Source organism: Periplaneta americana, chromosome 15 (genome assembly GCF_040183065.1).
Source record: "Periplaneta americana isolate PAMFEO1 chromosome 15, P.americana_PAMFEO1_priV1, whole genome shotgun sequence".
Classification (NCBI taxonomy): Eukaryota; Metazoa; Arthropoda; class Insecta; order Blattodea; family Blattidae; genus Periplaneta; species Periplaneta americana.
This window is the reverse complement of record NC_091131.1, coordinates 134,010,470-134,035,286: the sequence shown is the minus strand read 5'-3', so window position 1 is coordinate 134,035,286 and position 24,817 is coordinate 134,010,470. Positions and strand designations below refer to the sequence as shown.

At 36.6% G+C, this 24,817-nt stretch overlaps 1 protein-coding gene across 4 annotated transcripts in view; it reads right to left on the bottom strand.

Moving 5' to 3' along the window:
- LOC138715356 (uncharacterized) overlaps nt 1–24,817 on the bottom strand; it is a 100,303-nt gene that overhangs the window by 69,864 nt on the left and 5,622 nt on the right. The window contains exons 1-2 of one of the 4 annotated variants that reach the window (XR_011336250.1): nt 17,706–22,265; nt 2,748–2,974 (exon numbers count right to left, since the gene is read on the bottom strand). Coding sequence is in view for 1 of the 4 variants with exons in the window: in XM_069848183.1 (XP_069704284.1) it covers nt 17,706–17,852 (147 nt within the window). In the remaining 3 variants the exon portion in view is untranslated. Of the gene's footprint in view, nt 1–2,747; nt 2,975–5,252; nt 15,119–17,705; nt 24,413–24,817 lie in introns of those variants that run through there. The other 3 variants (XR_011336252.1, XR_011336251.1, XM_069848183.1) reach the window with 3 other exon arrangements.

The window sequence follows — 24,817 nt, the reverse complement described above, 5'->3', positions numbered from 1 at the left end:
AGGATGATGGATTTGCTGCCATCGTCTATGCATATGAAAGTTGGCTATATTAAAATCGCCACATATTAGTATTGAAAGAGTAGAAACGTTTGTTAAAATATGATTCCATTGGTGTAATGATATATTCTCCCTGGGTTTTCAGTATACACCCATGATACTTATATTGTTGACTGTGATAGAGATGATTTGTATTTTATTATTAATATTAAACATTTCATATTTCTTAGTAAGGTGAACAGACTTGTGGATATACATTGCGACACCACTTCCAGTATGTTCCTGGTTGGCGGAGATTAAATGGTAGGATTTAATGTTCTGTTGTCGATAATTTTGAAACCAAGTCTCTGTAATAATGATTATATGATAAAATGTTTTGGATACCAAGTATGATATGTCATGAATCTTGTTGTTTAGACTTCTGGCGTTCCAATATAGGATTTGGAGTCTATCCATGCAAAAGTAGTTTTCAAATCTTCCAACTGGGGTCTGATATAGTCAGGTGCTTCCTGTATAATGTTATTAATAAAGGCAATGAATGGAGTTTTATTTAGCTTAGTAGAGACTCGTTTTTGAGATTGAACCTCTTTTTGAGTAGTTAACAATTCCTGTGAATTGTGTTCTATCTCTTCGCTGTGGTATGCAGTTGTCCTAGAAGTAGATTGAGAAGGCTTAGGTGATGTGGGATTAGTCACATAGGGGTCAGGAGGGGTAAATATGAGACACAGAGAAAGTGGGGTAAAACAAGTTTATTATGCGTATATTTTAGTAGACAAAAATATATATTTAATTTGCAACACTCTTCAGTAAGTATAGAAACATCCTTTACAAGATAAAGAATGTAAAAAAATATTTAATGAATTTGGGGGTGGGGGGAAATGGATGCATACTAATTTTCGTAGAACAAATTCAAATTTTCCCTCCAAACTTTCCTAGTTATTTTGTATCTACACGGTTGGGTGAACTGTTACCAGGCTTTATAGCAGTCATAGTGCTTTCTGGTTAGTTTGCTGCAGAGTTGATAGAGAAATGGTGTTGTTTGAAGATTTGAAATTCAGTTTCAAAAGAAAATATTGAAGAGGGGGAAAAAGAAGACAGTCAGGTAAGAGCATGTGCAATTATTCGCAGTGATATTGTTATTGGTGCTTTTGGAACCATTGCTATTTTGGCTGCATCATTTGTTGCAGGTTGACTAGCATTGTGTACTGCCTAGGTCTAATCTATAAAATGCCTAGGTCTTATGCGAAAAAGAATAAAATCAATGAAGATGATGCACAGAGTGCTGTGGGAGAGTGGAAAGAAAAGAAAGATTCACTGAGAAACATTGCAAAAAAGTACAATTTAGATAAATCATTATTAAGTAGGCGTATTTCTGGACAGGTGTTGCAGAAACGTGGAAGAAAGACAGCAATAAGTTTAGAGGCTGAAGGAAAGCTGGCTTTGCATTTAAGAGATATGGCTCAGTGGGGATTTGTTTTAACCACTAAGGAAATAAAAAATGTAGTAGCTGACTATGTTTCCCAAAATAACATCAGTACACCCTTTAATAGCAACACAGGAAGCCAGGAAAGGATTGGATGACTAATTTCTTACGAAGACATAACCTAAGCATTAGAAATTTGGAGAAATTATAGATGAACAGAAGAACAACCACTGCCGATCCATTTATCATATATTAATTTTATGATAGATTAGAAGAAGTCACTGCTTCATTAGGCATTGGGGGTAAGCCATCTCATATTTATAATTTGGATGAGACTTACATTTGCAGTAATCCTTAAGATTGAAATGTGTTGCTGGTGAAGGTCAGAAGGCACATCAGAATGTACAAGGATCCGGCAAAGACAACACTAGCATTCTTGCTTGTTGTTCAGCAGATGGAAAAGTGCTTCCTCCATTAATAATTTTTACTGGTCAGCACTTGTGGACAACTTGGAAAGGAAAACATGACATAAAACGAACTTTTTATGCAAGTTTTGACAAAGGGTATATGACTCAGTGGCGTATACTGGTTAAAGGGTTTGGGCTACCACTGACCCTATTATTACACAAAATATATCTAACAATTACTTTAATTTTAATTACTATGGTAAAACTAATAATACAAAATTATTACATTATGTTACATTATAAACTTTTTCTTTTGTAATTTCCTTGGGCTACCGCCGGTAGCCCCGGTAGCCCACAAAATACGCCACTGATATGACTTCAGTCATTTTTCAAGATTGGTTTACAAAATTATGTAGTCTGGTTAAAGAAAGGCCTTTGCTATTAATATTTGATGGATATCTATCACATTTGGACCTGACAACTCTAGAAAAAGCTAGAGAGCAACATATTACCATATTAAAGCTTCCTCCACACACAACAGAAACCCTTCAGCCACTGGACAAAGCATGCTTCAAACCTCTGAAGGATATGTGGAATGAAAGACTACAAGAGTGGCAGCGCCTTAATATGAGGAAAACATCTCGATCTGAAATGGTGGATTTGTTGTGTGGAATATGGGAGGAAAGCATTTCACAAAAAGCTATCCAAGCAGGGTTTAATTCAACAGGGATATTTCCTTGTAACAGAGAGAAATATCCGAAACATCGTTTAGATCCTGGTAAATTAGAAAAATATTATGCAATGACTACACAAACAGGCCATACAAATGAGGTAGTTAGTCCTACCACAACTCCATTACCTGTTAGAGAGTCAGAGCCTATGGCAGGACCTTCAAATGCATCAGAGCCTGGAACACTTACCATAACGGTATCTCCTGTTGGAAAACAGTCTCTTGCAGGGCCTTCGAATATATCAAATAGGCCTCCTATCACAATTGCATCACTCATTAGCAAGTCACAGCCTCTTCCAAGACCTTCAAATACATCAGATGGGCCTGAACCTATCAGTTCTCTTGAGCAGAACTGTGGAAAGAGCAGTGTCACTTTTGCAGATTTGCTGTTACAAGTTAAAAAGACTACTCCCATTCCTGAAACAAAACAACATAGTGAAGTTGTTACGTCAGAAGAGTATATGACTTTGATAAAGAACAAGTGTGGCAAACTGAAAAATGGTAGACCTAAACCTGTAGGAAACAGAAAAACTAAGTTAGGAAAGCAGAAGAGAAACATACCAAAAGATCCTGAAACTTCTGAGGATGAAGAATGGCTGGAAAGCGGTGATAGTTTACAGGACATTGATCTCTTAGAAGATGAACCTGCAGAAATATGTGAGGTGATTGAGCCAAATGAAGTGAAGATTGGAGATTATGTGTTAGATCAGTTTAAAGGCGGTAAAAGAAAAACAGTTATTTATAAATATGTTTGTGTTGTGCAGAAAACATATCCTGTAGCTGATGAGTATGATGTAATGTGTATGAATATGATATCTGGAAATAAGACTCTTTTCAAGTTGAATGAAGCAGATGTGTCACTAATTCACAAAAATGATATTAAGGCATACTTCCTGTACCATTTATGTCTTGCACTGGACAACGTATGCAATATTGCTTCGCACAGCCAGTTGATGTGTGTGAAAAGTAGGCCTAATATGTGCAGGTTGTCTGGAATGTTTTTCAATCATTTTTGTTTAATACTATCTGAACTAAACTAAGATAAACATAAATCAGCGTCTAAAATGCCTCATGGGTTTGTTTATTTCTTATAAAAATGTATTTTTTTAATGAAAATTAAAAGTTTGTTCAGCATACTATACTTAAAAAAAACTGCTGTGTCTTATTTTTGCACTCCCATTCCTGTAGCTCTCTTAGGTATGGAGATTGAATGCTGTCTTTTATTTACCCCCAACTGTCTTCTTTTTACCCCATTTGGTGGGTAAAAAAAAGACACTTTTTATTTTATTGATGAAAAAATATATAAATTGAAGCAATATTACTTATAAAATTGAATTCAACATGCAGTTTACCATCATTTTAATAATTTACCAAAATTTTAACTATTTGCTTTCTGTTTAAAAACATTAAATTTTTGATTTTGTCTCATATTTACCCCTCCTGACGCCTATGTTAGATTTTTAGATCTTGGATAATCAAAGTTGTCTTTGAGTGCCCGTTTATATTCAGCAACATTGTAGCCTGTAGTATTGTAAGGCAGTTTTCGTTACCCTCTCTTGTCAGATGTATGGGGGTTCGGGGTACTGTTAGCATTGCACGGGTTGTGAGATGATGGTTTACTATTTGGCGAGATTGGTGCTGATGTCTGAAGGGGCGGAAAGTTAGCTGCTGGGCTACCCTGAGTGTTATTGTTCGTTCTAAGGATAGTGGCATAAGTAGTGTGCCCTTTAAATATTTGTTTCGCCTGATATTTGGATACTGGGAGACTTTGTATGGTATCGGCAATATTTTTTTCTAGGTTATAATTCGGGCATTTATCCAACTCCGTACTATAATGGGCCTGTTTGCAATTTACACAACAAGGTTTCTCTGATTGACATTCAGCTGTGGTATGAGGGCCTCCGCATTTCATGCAACGAATAGCGTTGCGACAAAACTTGGACTTGTGATTTAATAATCCACAATTATTGCATTGTATAATTTGCTCCTTATATACATGCACTACACGTCTCTGATAATATAAGACCACGTATTGAGGGAGTTTCTGTGATCGAAATATAAGTTTAACTTTAGAGGAAGGTTTGTAAATCGTTTTTCCATTCTCGTCCGTGGATTTATAATTCAGGCGGTAGGCGTTTGTGACCGTAAATCCTTCAGATACCGAAATATTAGTTATAATATCCGTGATTGAAATGTCTGGGTCAACTCCACCAATGATCCCATGCACCATGATATTGTAATTGGGTATGAATGACTTCGTCTGAAACAGCTCGTCGAAATCAGAATCAAGGAATTTGTTAGCCTGGTCGGCTGAAGTAAAGTGTATTTCAAGTTGATTAAATCCTGACTTGAAAATTTGCAAAACATCATAATTATTAGTGTATAGCCATTTACCGAACTTCATCGGGTGCATCTTATTGATGTTCGCAGTCTTGCTTCTAATAGTGACAAAGAAAGGTCCAGAATCTGAAAATATATATTGATAAGATAACTGAGGTTTCATTATATCAGACCTATCCTGGTTTTCGTTAGATCTAAGTGATGAAAGGGGCTTGGTACTGGTTAGTGATTGTTGCTCAATCGGAAATGATGTAATGGGCAGAGCTTCCTCCATGATTTCCGGAATGTTTTCCATGTATGAGTAGTAAGAGACCCCCGAAGGGGCTCTAGATTATCGAACAAAGAATAAATAATATGAAAGCGTGAAAAAAAAGGCTTAATAAAAACACTGAAACACTGTCACTGAATCTAGACACTTCTCGACTACAAACTATTACACAAAAATATAGAACCACTTGCACATGTCTAACTAGTAGCGTATCTCAAGTAGAAGTGATGTATGAGCATCAAATGGCTTCAATGACGTCACAACCCAGTTTCCTTACAAATGTGTCAAGTAGCAATGATTTTCATATGCATTGCCCTCCTTCAACATATTGTAACAGCTGGTCTGCTGTATTTGGTGTTATAGCTTAGCGAGTATAACTAGGTACTTGCGTATAATATATTGTTTCAAATTCCTGAACCAGTCATTAAGAAGGGAAGGTTGAAAGAGTCTGACAATGAAAGCAAAAAGTTAGAGGCAGCAGGAAATCAATATATGATTCTAAATAACTTTCATTCATCTACCTGCAAAGAAACCATATTTATTAGAGGTAAATCTATGCTGTGTAGGCTGTATGTGTATGTTAATTTGAAAATTTATATGTTACCGGTAATACCGTTAAAACCCGAAATCCGTCAAAACCAGTTTCCTCTAGTAAAAACTAGCTTAAATGTGTGCGTGTATCTAATGCCTACTCACTTCACTTCACAGTGGGCCAGAATCGACCCAAAATGGGACAAAATTATTTTATGTCTCTATTGTTTTCTTGGATGCATAAAATCAATAGTTATTCAATAGTTTTCACTTTTTCTTTAAGTGAAAAGCACTTTCACAACATAATAGTTTTTTATTCAATATCTGATTCCTCATCATTACATTTTCATTACTGACATTTTCTTCATGAATGGCACTTTCTTCTTCTTCCTCACTAGAGTCTTTCAATAGTTGTAATCCTTCCTTCCACAAGGAAGTTTTGTATTTTTTATGTGACTTTCTTGATATTTGAAATGAGAAGATCGGAAGATATGAGAAGGTTGTTGACTAAATCTGTCATTGTATTTTTACGAGTACTTTTCCTTGTGTGGGACTCTCGATATATTTTGATATCTTTATTATGAGCCTCCTGAACCTCCTCAGATAACTGTGAAATTGGAAGCAGAGCTGAGTTAATAATCTGAGACTCATGGATGAGAATTTTGTGTATGCTAGCTGGGAGGTTAAACTAGGGATACTTCTGAATGAACAATTTTGCATTTTCTAGTGTATATTGATCCAAAGAATCAATTTTAATATATCTTCCGTTAGAAATTACTCGAAGAACAACTGCAAAACATATAATTAAGTCTTTATCTATCCCGGTGATGAATATGTTAATTCGGGATTTGAGAAGAATCTTCTAGGAATATTCCCGTTGTTTGAGGTTCCACTCTCTCCTGGTTTAGGTTTGTCCACAAGAAGTCCCATCTCATTTGGAAACCTCTCTCCTTTTCAACATGTTTTAACAGCTTGTCTACGATGTTTATACCTTTTCTTCTGCGTTATACAACAATAATATACCTCGTCATTACGATTTTTTAACTTCACTCAACCGCTTTGAGTCACCTATTCAGTTAACTCAGAAAGTTGATAGTATAAACTCAATTATATGAGTGAGTAGTAACGTTCATTAATATAGATTAGTGACTTGTCTCTCGTCCGTTGCGTCATCGAGAGTTGTAACTCAAGGATCAAAGGTCAGTGCCAGACTGATTGAGAGATAAGTATGTTTATTAATACACATGCGAGTTAGAACTCGGAATTGTCGAGTGATAAATAACAACTCAAAATTATTAATATCTCCCATTGTAACCAAGGCGATAGCGCACCAGTCAGTCCTAGGCCGTGCGCTTCAGACAGTGGTGTGTGTTACGTGGTCATATTCGTGAATAAGGAAATAACAATGGCTGAGAATGTTAGAACAAAGGGTAGGTTTTATTAGGAATACATGTAATTTTGAATTGGTTTATATAGAGTGTAAATATTTGTGATAACTCGGAGGAATGCAATTTAAGCTAATATATTTTAGTTTTCAATATTTAAAGAGGGTTATAAAGTGCGTGTCACTCGATGTTACGAAAGCTTTTGTGTCGATGGTTTAATAGATCCTATAGATTGCAGAAAAGTCGTATTCAGCTGCAGCTACTTGCACTTTTCTGATTAATGTGCGAAAATTCAGATACCTACGTACAGTATTACGAGGGGGATCCAGGAAATAACGACCGTTCGCGCATACCCGCCGCGCAGCTGACTCCCCTTCCTTGTTTGAAGGTCAACTGGCTTCCTTAACATGTGTTCTCATAATGTTGTGAGTACTGGTTGCAACAAGTCGCCATTGTGCATTTTGTGTTACTTCAAAATGAACGACGTGATTGATAATCCCGCCGACTGTGAGGTGAGGAGTGTGATTCGATTTTTGAATGCCCGACATTTGAAACCTGCAGAAATTTACCGGCAATTGAAAGAAGTGTATGGTGATACTGTAATGAGTGAAAGAAATGTGAGAAAATGGTGCGAAATGTTCAACAATGGGCGAACAAATGTCCACGATGAAACTCGACCTGGACGCCCATCACTCATCACAGAAGACCTGAAGACTAAAGTGAACGACAGAATCTTGCAAGACAGGCGCACATCACTCGACGAATTGTATATTGCCTTTCCTGACATTTCTAGTTCTTTGCTTGGTGAAATTGTGTTGCAACATCTTGGCTACCACAAAATCTGTGCACGATGGGTTCCACAGCAACTGAGTGACCAACACAAAACTCAGAGAATGGCCTCAGCATTGACATTCTTGATGCGATATCACACAGATGGAGACGCCTTTCTTGATCAAATTGTGACTGGTGATGAGACCTGGGTGTCTGACAACACCCCAGAGACCAAGCGCCAATCACGTCAATGGCATCATCCCTCATCACCCAAGAAACCGAAAAAATTCAAACAGACTCTCTCAACACAAAAAGTCATGGCTACTGTCTTTTGGGATCGCAAAGGTGTTCTTTTGCTGGATTTCATGCCAAAAGGCACTACGATCAATGCAAATCGTTATTGTGAGACTTTATGAAAACTACTGCGAGCCATCCAAAACAAGAGGCGAGGAATGCTTTCGAGAGGAGTTGTGCTTCTTCACGACAACGCCCGCCCGCACACTGCTGCTTCAACTCGAGAATTGCTGGATCAATTCGATTGGGAAATCTTTGATCATCCGCCCTATAGTCCAGACCTTGCTCCTAGCGATTTTCACCTTTTCACTAAGCTGAAAGACTTTCTGGGTGGTACGCGTTTTGGAAGTGATGAAGAGTTGAAGAAGACAGTGAACACCTGGCTTAATGAACTGGCGGCAGAGGAGTATAACACGGGAATTCTAAAGCTAGTGAACAGATACGACAAATGTTTAAATGTAGGTGGTGATTATGTAGAGAAGTAAAGGAAGCTTCAGTTATGTAACAGACTTTGTTTTATCAAATAAATATATATTTTTTTAATTATTACAAAAAAACGGTCGTTATATCCTGGATCCCCCTCGTATTAATTACTATTCCACTGCTGTTTTTTACACTGTAAAATCATGGAAGCCTTGCTGCAAATAATAATGATAAGACAGTTGTTCATGAGTTTGTTATTTCATAATTAGGATAACGTGAAAATTGTCAACAAGATTTTTCTTCAGAACTAAAGAAAAAAAATAGTTCATTCTGCAGTAATTAGAATAAAAGATAGCAGTATTGCTACAGAATGAAAAATAAATAGGAAGAAAAATTGGCAGTTCACTGGATCAAGAATTTAACCTGCCCCCTGTAATAAATTTCATGTTGAACATGTGGCTGGTGTTCATAGTTGTATAGTCATTCTGCTCATCCAAGAAAATTGTTCTCTGAATCATCTAAGAAGACCAAGAGGAGGAAAACTGAACATCTCAGAGAAGCTGCTGATCCTGCTGCGCTTGTTCTTGCTACTCGGATAAGTATGAAGGCTTCTGGTAAAGAGAAGCAGCTAAACTAATGGAAAATGCTGCAAGTACACCAACCCGTGTGGCAAAAATTCCAACTGCATATAACGAGCATAGTGGTTCCTGCAAAAAATGTTGCAAAATATAGTGGTGATGACGTTTTAGCCCTCATAATGGATACGAAATTATCTAAGTACCAGTACACTTTATTGAGACTACAAGAAAAATGTAGAAATGTAGATTTATATCCAGCGTACAATGAAGTTCGAGAAGCAAAGCTGCATTGCTATCCATGTGACATTACTCTGACAGAAATAAGTGCGGAAGTGAAGTTACAGAGTCTGTTAGATCATACAGCCAGACAAATGAGTTTAGTGCTCACCAGGATCCCTACTATGAGTATACACTGTCAAAAGTATTGTAAAAAAAAGTTCATTTTTTCAATTTTGTCCCATTTTTTATTCAGTCTGGCCCACTGTGCACTTGCATGATTCAGATTCCGCATATATCGGATAGATGGCAGGACTATGATCCATTTTCAATTGTACACCACTTTGGCAGACCACGCTGTACATGATGTGTATCATGTGAAGAGTTATGTCGTGTACTAGGGTGAGTGTATGTGTAAGTGTTCGTGGTGCCAGCACATAGCCTACTCCTGTCGAATAGCAACAAGGGGGCCACCAGGCTTAACGTCCTCATCCAATGCTCTAATGACTATCAACAGTGACATATGCCGTCTCTTCATATCCACTGCAGAGAGATTTGGGATTTAACCCAGGCATATTGGTGCACAATTTAGTGGTTAGAAGTTCTGCACCACCACAAATTTTACATGAAAATCTCTGATCCCACTGGGAATCGAACCCACCGGCTAGTCTGGAGGCAGACGTGCTGACACAGAGCTAACTTGGCAGACCTGCTTAAACAAATGTACATAGATAAAAAGCGATCGTAAGATCTAGAATCAGTGACAGGTTCGATTTGGTTTGTTTAGGCTAGACCAGGCCTGGGCACTAGTAACTCATTCGAGTCACTGCCGATTTCCCCTTAACTCCCCACTCCACTTTCCCTGGCTGAGATGATTAGACAGGAAGGTAAGCATTGCTGAGTGACAGATTGTATAAGGCAGGCATCATAGTTTTTACAAACTTTCAGCTCTCGCTGGTTACCTGCAATCCATCACGATGCATAGAGCCTATTGTGTGTTTGTTTATAAGGCAGTGTAAGCGAAAAAGACATGGGTGGGGGTTTCAGAGTTCCGTTTCAATTCCCTGTTGTGCCCAGAGCTGGGGTAGACCTTACGAAAACTCGCTTTGCATATATGCTTTTTGTTTATGCCTTTGTTTGCTTAAACTAGTCTTTACAGGCCTATTTGAAACTGGTTTTGATGGATTTCGGGTTTTGAGATAACATAATATACAGTAAATTAAAGTAACATGCGTACATTCACTGGGATAATGACAAAAGTAAGCACATGTATGCTGGTTGCAAAATTATTCATATGCTAATGTAAAATATGTTGTGTTGGAAATTATGTAAAAAAGTTACAAAGTATTTTCCCAATGAGTATGAAATCAAAATATTTTACAGCATCTGAAGAGCTTTAATATATGAATGTTTGTAGCTACAAAAAGTATACAATTTTGCCTTTCATTTTTGCATTGTAAAGGAAAATTTTAAATATATAATTCAATTATGACATATAAATGTAATTTAACAACACTGTATTGTACTTAAAGCAAAATATACAGATTTTTTTTGCTACTAATATTTCATTTGAAAAATCACACATGCACTGGACATTTCGGGCCCCATTGCACCTTCATATTACAAGGTAAGTTTCTTAAGAATGTCAAGAATATTGCAAATCATATATAGCTGACAGTTTTATTCACTTTTCTCAAAACTAGCAGAAAGGAACATGTGTAGTTTCTCAAATAACGGATTGAATAATTTTAAAGCACCACAGAAAAAAATAAATCACTAAACTGGAGAATTAGGTACCGCAGCTTTCAACGTAGCATTGCAATGATAATCAAGTATACAATGTTGCCAACATAAGGGCATGACGTCATTTTTTCTCATTCATTCCCTCATTCTCAACATTACTGAGAGAGAGCTTCACTATTATAGTCCATGGAGTGCAGTTTCGTAGAAAGGACTTTGCCGACAGACCTTCTTCTGCCCCCTACTAATGGGTTGTCATAAATAAATGTGTTCTTACTGTGATGAAAATCTTGTCTTTGCCTGTTAGTAACCAATCACAACCCTCGTTCAGAAGAATTGACAGGATCCTGTCAAATCCACGTGGAGGCAGAGTTGCCAAAGATTTTCTGAATTCCAAGAATCCAATCAGTTAACATGAAAGTATAATTGAGAGTGTATTCTGTAGTATTCATTGAGCGGTGAGCTCGTGATATTACGTTGTTTTTTTTTTCAAAACACGTGGTGTCCAGATGAGGATGACAGCCACTAATCCTCTCATTTCGAAGGTCGCCAAGATTGTGGCAACTTTGCAATGTTGGGGTGATGGACTGGTCAGAGGTGTTTGTGTAGAAAGTCATAAATCTGTAAGGGGGAGTTCAAAGGAACCACCAAACTGCACTCCATGATATAAAATTGACTATAGCCACAAGTTTAGATAAGGAGATAAGTACATTAGTGTTAATTACACACTTTGCCAGTGATAAGGTTGGCTGGGGTTTGACGAGGAGATAATGTATTAATGTCAGTTACACACACTGTTGATTTGAACGATATTCCCTGGACCACATCATATTTCTCATCAATTTCGCCGTGTTAAAGTGTTATGATATCTTCTTTTAGTGTATTAAAAAGTCGTCATTATACTCCATAGATCTTGCACTTAAAAGTGCAGGGATTTAGTGTTAAAGAATATCATCACCAATTTTACTAGCAACATTTCGATTCTCTTTTGTTTCACATGGCTTAGTATGGCCTGGTCACTAATGACACATGCAGCTCACGACAGAAAGAACTTACTTTGAGATCAAACTACGCATGCGCGGACTTGATTAATCCATTAACGCCCAATGGTCTATTTATTGACCCTTGCACACTCGACTACATTAGATTTTTTTATTGGCGCCCCATTGATTCAATATTAATGATCATCATAAATATATCATGTAAGATGTTAACTAAACTTGCCATCATTTTATCCTCCTTCAAAAATAAGAATTCATTTAGGTATCTTAGTTCAAATTATTTAGGTATAAAATAATGTCGCACTGTGTAAGGAATATAATTAATTTTCCGTATTATAATGTGTCGATATTGTTATTGATTTGTGATTTAGTAGTGTCAAGGTTATTACTATTGCATCACAAAAGAAAAACACAAATTTATGTAAAATGATTGGAGCAATATGAACTGAAACAGCTGCGGTCTATAAATAGACCGCTGGGCACTTATGATATCACGTGAAAATAACAGTGGAGAAAGGTGTGTCACTGCATTCTGTACCACAACGGTTGATATCAGCAAGTGACTGTCGGCAGTAGGACTGTGCTATTGCAAGTAGATTAGCATCTGAAAGATGATTAGCACCTATTCGATCCCCAGAACATGTTATTGTATGCCCTAAATTGGAAATAAATGTGATACGGTGTACGTCTGCAGTGTACACATTTTTGAACAATGGATATATTCCTTCTTTCTTCTAAGTACAGAGGTCTATAAAATATGCAACAATATTTCTCGACCAATAAAGAAAACCATGCATCCTATTTTCACCAACATATTATAACAGTAAACAGAAAAAAATTCAATATTGTGATGGTACGATATATTGCTGTCCTGTGCTGTGGCATCGTGGTCTAAGGCATCCTGTCTAGGACTCGCGTTACGGAATGAACGTGGTTCGAGTCCTCATGGGGGAAGAAATTTTGTCATGAAATTTCGGCCAGTGTATGGGACCAGTGCCCACCCAGCATCGTGATGCACTTAGGGAGCTATGATAGGTAGCAAAAATCCGGTTTCACAAACTAGCTTCAACGGCTGGGAGGATCATCGTGCTAACCACACGATACTTCTATTCTGATTGGATGATCGTCCACCTCTGCTTCGGCACGTGGACGTGAGGTCAGTAGCCGGCTGGTCGGTCTTGGCCCTTCATGGACTGTAGCACCAAGGATTTACTTTTTTACGACATATTGCTTCGTTTTCTTTCGTAATATTATGTCAGATGGTATCACTTTTGACTAATTTCTTCTGTGGCCAACATCACATTCAGGTTTTCTATTCTCTGTGTAAAAAATATCTGGTAAGGACACAGCTGAAATGACGTCAGTAATAGGCACGACTTTGTCTTAGGCAGCAGAGTTGTGCTGAATGTGCTCGATTGCATTGTACATCCTCATGCTCACGACACATAATTTGATAATTTTTTTATAAGTAGAGACCTTTTGCTCCACCTTCAGGATCTTGGTTTCTGGGTTACAGAAACTGTGAGAGAAAACAGAATGGATGCCTTTACTCTTCAGGATACGAAATTACTACAGAATGCAGTACGAGAGTCCTGCGATTATACATTTGACACTAATAGTGAAATTCTGTTCGTGAAGTGGGATGACAACAGATGTGTACCTGTAGGATCAGACTTTGATGTAGGGGCTTCTGCAAGTAGGTGGGACAGAAATATAAGACAGAATATAAGTGTGCAGCAACCACAGGTCATATTTTTTAGTAGGTTATTTTATGACACTTTATCAACATCTTAGGTTATTTAGCGTCTGTTTGAGATGAAGATAATAATGCCAGTGAAATGAGTCCGGGGTCCAGCACCGAAAGTTACCCAGCATTTGCTTATATTGGGTTGAGAGAAAACTCCGGAAAAATCTCAAGAAATACGGTAAGTACATGGGTGGAGTGGACCATCATGATTGGTTAGCAGGGAAATATGCCACTTCAATTCATGGAAAAAAGTGGTACTGAGATCTCTTTGTCAGAATGCTGGATATGGCTATAGTTAATGGTTGGATTGTCTACAGAGAAATACATGGACGAGACTCCCTGGACCTACTTGAATTCAATATCTCTAGATGTTTTCGAACTGCAAGAGAATGGAGTGCCCTATTCCATCACCTCGATGAGTGAAATTTGGTATGAGGATAGATAGTAGAGGTCATTTCATGGCAAAACGACCCTCTCAGAAACACTGCCAGATGGAATGGTGTAAATGCAGACCAGTAACATTCCGCAAGAAGTATGATTAAACCCTCTGTCAAAAATGCTTTGAGCCTTACCACACTCGGTAAAGACAGACATTACTAAAATAAATGTGTTTCATTATTGCTGCAGCACTGTATTGTTGCATTAAATACTAAAATGTCATAAATAAATTTATTTATATTGGTGTAAATGTTTCTGGTTATACTACATTAACCACACAAAAAAATATATTTACTTTATTGCAAATGAATACGCAGATATCATAAGTGCCCAGTGGTCTATTTATAGACCGGGTGATTTTCAGCTACTTGGTGCACGGCAGAATAAACAAAACATATTCTTGGCATCTTATGGATTAAATTTATGAAATAGATATATTATTTTCGTTTTTTTTTTAATAAAAATAATTTGGGCGTTAATGGGTTAATAAAAACCTAAACTAACCAAACCTAATCTTTGTATATACAAGATGTGTAACTGGAGTACAAAGGGAACTTCATTTGATTAGGAATGTACACGCGAAAATAAATCCAGATAAGGATCACGGTGACACTACAAGAGAAGTCTGTGCATGCGCAGTTTGATCTCAGAGCCAAGTTCTTCCTGTCATGAGCCCCAATGGCGAGCATATTTGGCACTGCTGTATGGTATGCATTATCCAGTTGTTCCAAATGAATAAAAGTTTTTTTTTTTTTAAGTTGACTCTTCAAATGCCACAGATAGAATAATACAGAGTGGACCCATCGAACTTTCCTGGTTTCCATTGCTTCTAAAAAAGAAACAGAAAGAACAACAATAATAAAGACAATACGACTTATATCCACCCTTCATATCTAAAAAGCGAAGAATCGAGGAATAGAGGCTCAATATGGCATATTTGAAATTTTGATGGCATCTGCAGCAAGGTAACATGAAGAGGATGAATGCCAGATCTTCGGGAAATTTTTAGCTAAAAGACGTAGCAATGTTCATCCATAACACAGAGCAAAGTCCAAATGCTATTATAAACAGTTCTTTCTACAGTTTACCGTATACATTGTTCTCAACATTGTACTGTAATGTTCATCCATCACAATGCCTGTTACCATATTAAGAGAGTTCCTTCAATTCTCCTGACCTTGTCAAGCACTGCACTGATTACACTCAATTAAAGCTCAAATTTTTCTAGCATCAAGTACGTCCAATTGGCAAGATGTGGATATGAATTTTCAGGCTCTCTTCACTTTTAAAAATAGTGTTTTATGGTGTTACTTAACCTTTTATATATTGGTAGAAAATAAGAACACCTACCTGTAGACTTCTGACACATTACCTGTGCACTCGGCAGATGCCAAAGTGGTAATTGCCTCACTATAACTCACTACAAAAATATCAAGTTCAAGGAGGCCTACTTAGCACAGCGTAATACACAAATACACTATTACGTTATCCCACAAATTAAATAAACACAACAAAAGCAGGAAATCTACCCATTTTCAGAACCACATGACAAGCAGACGTGTTCTTTACTCAGAGAGAAAAATTAAAGTTTTCTGGAAATGTAGTAGTGTAGCGCAGAGTCTTTCTCTCTATCTTTTAACACCATTTTCTCCATTAACTAATGGTCAGAAAACGCACAGAAAAAGTGTTATGCCCTCTCACTGTGAGAGTGTCACATAATAACATTAAAGAACTTATGGTATTATATTATGATATGTTAGGAAGGCAAATCTCGTTGCTCGCAATCATAAGCTTTGTGATGAACTGATGAGAGACGCCGCTAACTCTGTCATAAGAGTAGCCAGTATCAACATTCAGCAATCCCCATTCAGACTTAAATTCAAAGAAAATACCGCCAGGCATTGTATCAGCCGGACGCTTGGCAGTTCAGTTTAATTTGGAACGGTAAAGAGTGCAGTTGTTTTGTACCTAGGTGATTTATATTTTAATATTCATTATAATGAGTGACAATCGGAAAAATCTCAGTGGTTCTCAATACTAGAAACACCTCTTATTGAGGTTCTGGCTGATATGTAAATCTATTACCAGACAGTACATCTCATTTGACGATATGTGTCAGAGGAAGAACTGCATCTAAAATCTCATTAGTGTAATATGTAGCTAGTTAGCGTTGTATGCAATGGAGGGGGAAAGGAACTGGTCACCCTACTCCATTATCTCCTGGCCTAGTTGCCTTATGAGTGATGCCTTGATGGTGTCACTTGTGGGGTCCAGACCTGTCTTCGGACAGTTGACTAAATAACAATACCGGAAACTCGAGAAAGACAAGGCAATAAAAAGAGAGGAAATGGTGAGAAAAAGTGCAAAAATATGTGTTATTTAAAAAACAAACATAGCCAGCTTGTTCCAGTTCGAGTCCAGGTACATCAGAGTGTAATAATGTTGTGAACAGCAGTTACCAAAAATAGTGCAGCGTGTGGTTCATTTTAGTCAGGCGTTTCTGATATTAGAAACAGTAGTAATGACGCGGAATCAATTATTTCAGTTGATCCAAATGATGCATATAGGGCGAAATAATGGGCAGAAATATTTTCTCTGCCTAGAGGCGTCAAGTAACTAGATTCGCCCCTGCACGTTACACACCGGATGATGCAAGAAACATGATGCATGGCACATGGAGTGTGACACATAACGCCATGTTAATTGTTTTAATGAGTCATTCAGTGTGGAGTCATCAGATGGAGATCTTCTGCTATTGTCAATAATAAGAATGCGAAGATAAAGGCGTAGGTTTCGGATTCATTGGTTCAAAACGTTGAAAATCATGGTGTTTGTAGTGTTTTATTGGTGGAGTTAGAACAGCATCCAGACAAATTCACAGAATATTACAGAATGTCCAAAGAATCATTTGAAGATACGGCAAACTGTGAATATTCCTAATAAATGGAAAACATGTGTGAGTATTACACAAGCACATGGACTTTTCACTCTGATTTCTGTTGAAGACTTGGGTAGAAATAGTGTTGGTGCTAGGGTTGCCAACTATTTTTGAAGAAAATATGGGAGATTAAGTGGTCTACAATATTTCACATAAAACATTGAAAAATTATTAAATTCAGTTAGCAGCACTAAAAACAATTTTATTGTACATTTTGGCAGTTAGGCTTAAATTAAAGTATTTTGAGATATTTTACCTAGCGTAATAGTTTCAAACAAATTGTAAAAATTTTCTACATGAGTAATTGAAGTTGACTGTGATTTGCAGTTCTGATTTGATTAAAGTGTCACGCTCCTTTTTCGAACATCTGAGGATTGCGAGACTTCATATGTAAGTATAGGTATATATCAATGTTAACAAGCTTGTTAAAATTGGCCATAAAGTCATTTAAATATGTGCTCCTGCATATATGACTTACCGGTATATGTCTAAATTGCAGGTAGTAGGCCATTGATGATATAATGAGGAGAGTTCGGCTGGCACCGTGCATCGTGTCCCGGCATAGCTCAGTTGGAAAGAGCGCTCAGCACGCAGAGTTGAGACGTCCTGGGTTCGATTCCCGGTGCTGGAACGAATTTTTCTCAAAATTAATAGGTATCTACATGTTGACTACTAACAAAAAATAGTAGTCTTGATTATTCAATGTGGATGCGAGACCATATATACGAATGTATGTATATATCTGTTTACTTAATGTTCATAACAGAAAACACTCTTTGTATAAGCTTAGCTGCACATTCCAGGGCATCTCTGGAACAAGAGAATCCATCATATAAATCACCTTCAACCACGTAAAAATTAAATGTTTCAATTAATTTTTACATTATGCAAAAATAAGGTAGGAAAAAGTTTGAAGAGAAGAGAAATGCGGAAGTCGGGAGACTGTTAAAAATTGGATGGTGCCGTATGTTCAAAAATGGGCGAACCAATGTCCATGATGAAGAGAGAACCTCGACCGAGTATCGTGAATGCAGATCTGATTTGTTTGGTTGACAAAAAGGTTAGAGCAAACCGCAGGTTTACCATGTCAGAGCTTAGTGAGGATTTTCCACAGATTAGTCGTACTCTTGTGTACAAAGTGATTACCGAAGATTTCGGCTACTGGAAACTTTCTTCCAGATGGGTTCCTAAACTCCTTTCTGAGGAACAAAAGGCTCAGCCAATGGGAGCAGCACTGTCCTTTCTTGAGCATTACGAAAGAGAAGGTGATGCTTTTCTCGATCAGATTATGAATGGAGATGAGACTTGGGTGTGGTATGTGAATGCAGAAACAAAGCTTCAATCAATGCAGTGGGGCCATACTCACTCCCCGAAAAATTCCACAAACTGTCGTCAAACACTTTCCACGAGGAAACTTGTGGCAACTGTCTTCTGGGACAGAAAAGGAATTTTGCTAGTGGAGTTCTTGGAGAGGAATGCCACAATTAACGCTGAGCGTTACTGTAACACACTAACAAACTTGAAAAGCGCAATTTAAAACAAACATCACAACAAATGTTGAGCTCTGGGGTGATTTTCCTGCATGACAACACCCGGCCGCATACAGCACGTCGCACTGCGACCAAACTGCAAGAGTTCAACTGGGGGAAGTATTGGATCCCCCTCCCTATAGCCCAGATTAGGTGCCTAGTGATTACCATCTCTTCATGCACATGAAGACGTGGCTTGGCTCGAAGTGCTTTGACAATGACGAAGAGTTGAGAATCAGCGTCGTAGGTTGGCTGAATTCTACGATTGTGGAATTTCAAAGCTCGTCAAATGCTACGACAAGTGTCTCAATGTGACTGGAAACTGTGTGGAAAAATAAATTAGAGTGTACAATTTCAAACGTATTGTAACCCAATTCTGTAACGTCATTCACAGGTTTGTAAAAAATAAATGGCTATTTTATGAATAGCCCTCGTAGAACAAAGATACATATTGCTTTTTTATATAAAAACATTCTAGCATCCCCAGAAAGAGTAAGTTACGTACTCGTGCTCAGAGGGCATTCCACATAATGTTAAGATATTTTATTAAATAACAGAGTAAAAAGTAAAAAAAGAAAGAGAAAAAAGAAGAAGAAAAAACATATCAGAATAATTGAACTTCAAATTTTCTCTCTAGACAGGAATTTTTAATTGATTTTTTAAAATGAGGAGCATTAGTAAATTGTACACTATCTACCAAAAAGTAATTGGCCACCCGGGATTTTACGTGCTAGATGTCATGTTTCTACTGTGCAGTGGTATGCAGACAATAAGGTGACCAGTTGAACTGGCCTGCACAGAGTCCTGATCTCAATCACATTGAGCACCTTTAAGACGAATTAGACCGGCGATTGAGGTTTCGGGAAATTCGGCCAACTTCCATTGTCCAACTGAGTGCCATATTGCAAGAGGAATGGCGACGCATTCCAGTGGATATCCTACACAAACTAGTGGAGAACATGCCTGAAAGGGTGGCTGCTGTTATAGCAACAAGAGGTGGTACCACGAGGTTCTAAAGGGGCAAAAATAGTGCCCAATTACTTTTTTGTAGATAGTGTATATTTGGGAATTTAGCTATTAAGTTACCATGTTATAAAGCCTTGGACTGATATTGCTACTGTGATTATATGCTACAGTTATGATACATTTAGGTTCTGTTAAGCATAATATATGTTTTCTGATCTTTTGGTTTTATATTTATGTCAGTGATGTCAAAGCAAGCGCATTTTTCTGACCTTGACGTCGTGCGCGGGCATCAAGTGCTAAGTATGGAAAGAGGAAGGGTTGTGTATATGAGTAAGCAGCCTGTAGGATTAAGAAAACAGTGGTGCACAAACTTCAAACGGAACGTGACATTTTATGTCGTTATTTTTATATGGCTTCTTTCTGTTTGATATTATCTATATTGTCTGTAAAACAAAAGTACTAATACCAATTTCTTAATATTGCAGTTGTTTTTAAATGTTAATAACATAATTAAGAGTTAAGAAGGAATATTCACATAAATTCCATAGTAGTACAACTATACTGTACTAAATATTCCAAAAAAAGAGATTGAGTATGACATGTCAAATTGTAATTGATATTGATGATACCTTTAGCCCTATAAAAATAATCAATCAACTAATCAAGAAAATATTACAGTACAAAGCAAAGTTACCTAGGTGCTGTATATGTTTTAAGTGTAACTAATATTCCATAACAAAACTCTTATCGCATTATGATTTTAAGGTGATATTGGTGAGCAACTTCCTATCATCAGAATATTAAATTATTTTCTCGAAATGTGCTGAAGCTATAGAGCTGACATTTTTACAACACATGGGGATGTATCTTTTGCTTATGATGTAACAGTAGTTGCTTTGTTAGTCATTCATTTCCATGCGAATATTTTCAAAACTTTCAATACACTATCTTCAGTAATATGCATTTACGGTATATTATATTAACGAAAACATCCTGTAAGGCTACTAAATAAATAGGCCTGTATCTGAAAATTTCACTTGTCTATAAAGAAAGTTGAGAAAATATTTCTTTTGAACAAAAAAATCAAACTTGTGAAAAATGAACATTAAAATTAAAACTTACATTCTTATAATGCAATTATACTTCCAGACAAATCTAAAATTTAACATGGATACAGTTTTAATAAGTTCTCTTCCCTTTATCTATTGAATCAGTGCTGACCATCCCTGAACAGGCTCTCCTGAGCTCTAAAGCACGCGCTTGCTCCTATGGGCATCAATTGACATCACTGATTTATGTGAATATAAATTAAATATATTTCGGTTTTTATGTACGAAATTCAATAATACATTGTTGTAAATTTGATGGAAGTCAAATACTTTAAATCCTGAATACAACAGTTCTGAAGGGTTATCAAGAGTTTATTAAGGCATAACTTTATTATTCTTTTCTGTAGCAGAGTTATTGGCATGAGGGAGGTACTATTAGCACTGTATTAACTTCGCACTTTCTTAAACATCAACCATAGTATACCAACTATTTACTTTTCTTACACATACTGCTACCACCACCACCACTAAAAAATTTTTATCAACACTTCAACCATTAATGCTTCATTATACTACTCTGATTGCTCTCTGCAATTTTTTTAGTTGGTTATTTAACGACCCTGTATTAACTACTAGGATATTTGGCATTAATTGTATTGGTAATAGCGTGATGGTATTTGGGAAGATGAGGCCGAGGGTTCGTCATAGATTACCTGACATTCGCATTCGTCTTATGGTTGGAGAAAACCTCGGAAAAAAACTACCAGTAATGAGCACAAGCTGGAATTGAACCCATGCCCGAGTGCAACTTTGGATCAGCAGGATCCTTGTCCTTGTAAGCTTTTTATTTGTTATACACATTAATGGTAACATTTTCACAATTCACTTTTTTGCTTTAAAAAGCTAACAATTATTGTGTCTACTTACTGATTGATGTCCACGTTTTTCTTCAGTGATACCGTACACCGCAGCATAGAATAATGAATCCACAGAGAACTTGATTTCTTCTTTTCACATTTCATTTAACAATATTCAAGCATAAACTTTTCAGAAATATTCTCTACTTTTTTTTTTACACACTCTTAAAACTTCTTATATTCCTCTTCATACCTCTGTCGCGATTTTGGTGGAATTAATAAATCAGTACAGCTGTTAATGCAATACCATTGACACTTATATTTATAAATAGTCATGGTGACAATACCGACAATAATAACATTCTTCAAATGTTTCTTGTACACGGCCCTCTATATGAATCGATCATCTACAAAGCAAATGTATATAGCTTCAAATGTTTCTCGTACAAGGCCCTCTATATGAATCGATCACCTACAAAGCAAATGTATATAGCTGGCAATAAAAATTTTACATTTAGACAATATTCAATTTTACATTTTTTTTTTTTATCAAAGCGGATGAAACTTTGTACAGTACACATGTCGTAACTTCATATTACAATAGTAGACTGGTTATCAAACTCGGCCTGCAGCCTTATTTGGTTTATTTTGTGCATTCATAATCGTTAGTTGAGTGTTTAGTTTTGTGTTGTGGGTTTATATTCGTTTGCTGAGTGTTCCATTTACACAGAAACATTTACATAGACCTAAAAATAGTGAAATAAGTATAGTTGTAGTGTTCAGTTTATTTATCGTTGTTATATTTAGTTGGATAAGTTGTTAATTATGCCTAAGAAGAAAAGTATTAGATCTGTACTTAGTTCTGCTCTGAATGAAAGAAGATGTGGTCCTAAAACAGTGAAACAAATTGAGAAAAAATTCTCGTTTTTCATGAAATTGTTCAAAGTGGACACCATCAGCATCCAAACACTATTGATGCCACCGAACTGCTCCACGAACTAAGTTCCGTAATGTGTCCAGTGTCATAGCTGCACATGACGTTAAATTTTGATTTGTTCTCGTAGCACATCCAGTGTAGCTGGCGTTTCCTGATAAACAACATCCTTTAGGGTCCCCCATATGTAGAAATTGGTGTTAGGTCTGGGGACTGTGCTGGGTACTCGACAGCACCTCTTCGACCTATCCATTAAGCTGCAATTTCCCCGAAAATGAGAATTTTATCTGAATTTGTTCTAAAGTTATTTATAAACAAACAGTGTATACTTTTTTTAGGCTAATCTGTATTTTAAATCATGTTATGTTACATTAAAATTAAATTTCAAATGAAAATTCTGAAGAAATTTTAAGAAAACAGCAATAATAAATCTTGGTCAGTATTACTTACTGAAAAAGAATATATAAGGTATCTGATTCTTTTCGACATGATTCAATAGCAAAATTTCGGATGCTAACTGGTCATGACTGTTTGCAGCACCCTGTTTAAAATTGAAATTTTTTGTTCACCAAAATGCATCCTGTGTAATCTAGAAGACTCTTTGATGAAACAAGAACATTTACGAAAATGTCCAGCTTTGGCATCAGATTTTTTGGATTCGGACTCTAAATTATACTGCAAAGTTAGAAGGTGAATGGAGAACTTCCAAGTGTCTGGGCAATAGATACTGCTGCTGCTACTATGTTACATTAAACCAAGTTTTATTTAATTTCCATTTCGACATGTACAAAACACAGTTCTGAATTCATTTATGCTTTAGATTGCATTAATGCAATTTCTCCAAAGTATCATTTGTCTCTTCTTGGCAATGCATAAACAATGTCACATTACAAAAATTCTGCTAACAAGTTTGGAGTTAGACCTTCTATATAACCCTAAATTATATGTGTTTTTTAGGTTTTCACGGTGAATGTGATTTGCATATTGCACTATGTCCTGGAGCTAACATTTCTAACGTTTCGAAACTACATACAGGTTCCATGATCAGGGCAGATAGCCTAGGTAAGACCAGACAGTTCGCCTACTCTGCTGGGCATGTAGCGCCTGGCCGTTCCACGTGCTGAGCTCAAATGACAAATTCTGAGGGGAATATCTGTCAGTGACTAAGCTCTTAAGAGGCTTTTGAGGCTCATATACCGGTACATATATATTCTTATATGAGGTCTCGCCATCCTCATTGAATAATCAATGAATCGATTCCAGGTGCTGGAACGAATTTTTCTCAAATTAATAGATATTTACAGTATAGCTATCAGAATGCTGCATTGGAGTTAAATCGCTTGCTTGAACTCGGTCGAGTGTCGCACCCTTGAGTGAGGTAAGATCGGTCGTGATACGCTCGTAATAAATAGAAGCACAGTACAAGGTCACCTCACCAACATGTCTTATCTTGTATGGAAGGTGACAAATAAGATACACATATGTTTTGCTCACACGGTAAAAATAAGGCTTTATTTTCTGCGTTTATGACAAACGTTTAATGGAACAGTCAGTGGAACGTACCAAAACAGGAACATGAAGTTATAAATAGAATAGTATGAAAAACTTCGATATACAGTTATTATTGCTAATTCATAATTATTCAGTATTTGATTTACCACATATATAATTTGATAGGTCCATACATAGTGTTCTGCCTATATACTGCGACAATGTAGAAACGTTTTACAAAATATTATTGATATAGCAGTAGATTAATAACAATATTAGTACAGAGATAACGTCACAGAAAATATAATAAAACGAATAATCAAGCTGCACAACTGTTACAGACGCAAAGATTGATACACTAATTATTAGAGATTATTAGAGATTATTATTATTATTATTATTATTATTATTATTATTATTATTATTATTATTATTATTATATTATTATTACTAGAAAACTTGATACAGTTCTTGCATTATCGTGATTGTGTTCTCCGTTTATAATAATTACATTTACATCCAATAACATCTATCAGATGTGGCAAAAACAGAATCATTCCTGCGTGGAAAAAAAAAAAAAAAAGAACATTTACCTACAATATTTATATTACATTTTAATGCAAGTTTTGTAATTGTAATATGGAGAGGTTAGTTAAACACTGCAAAGTTTTGAAATGATAAACATCTTTGTTGTTACTACACAGTTCATCACTGTAACAAGAACGAATGTCTAACGTTCGGCTTATACCGTTCGAGGATTTATC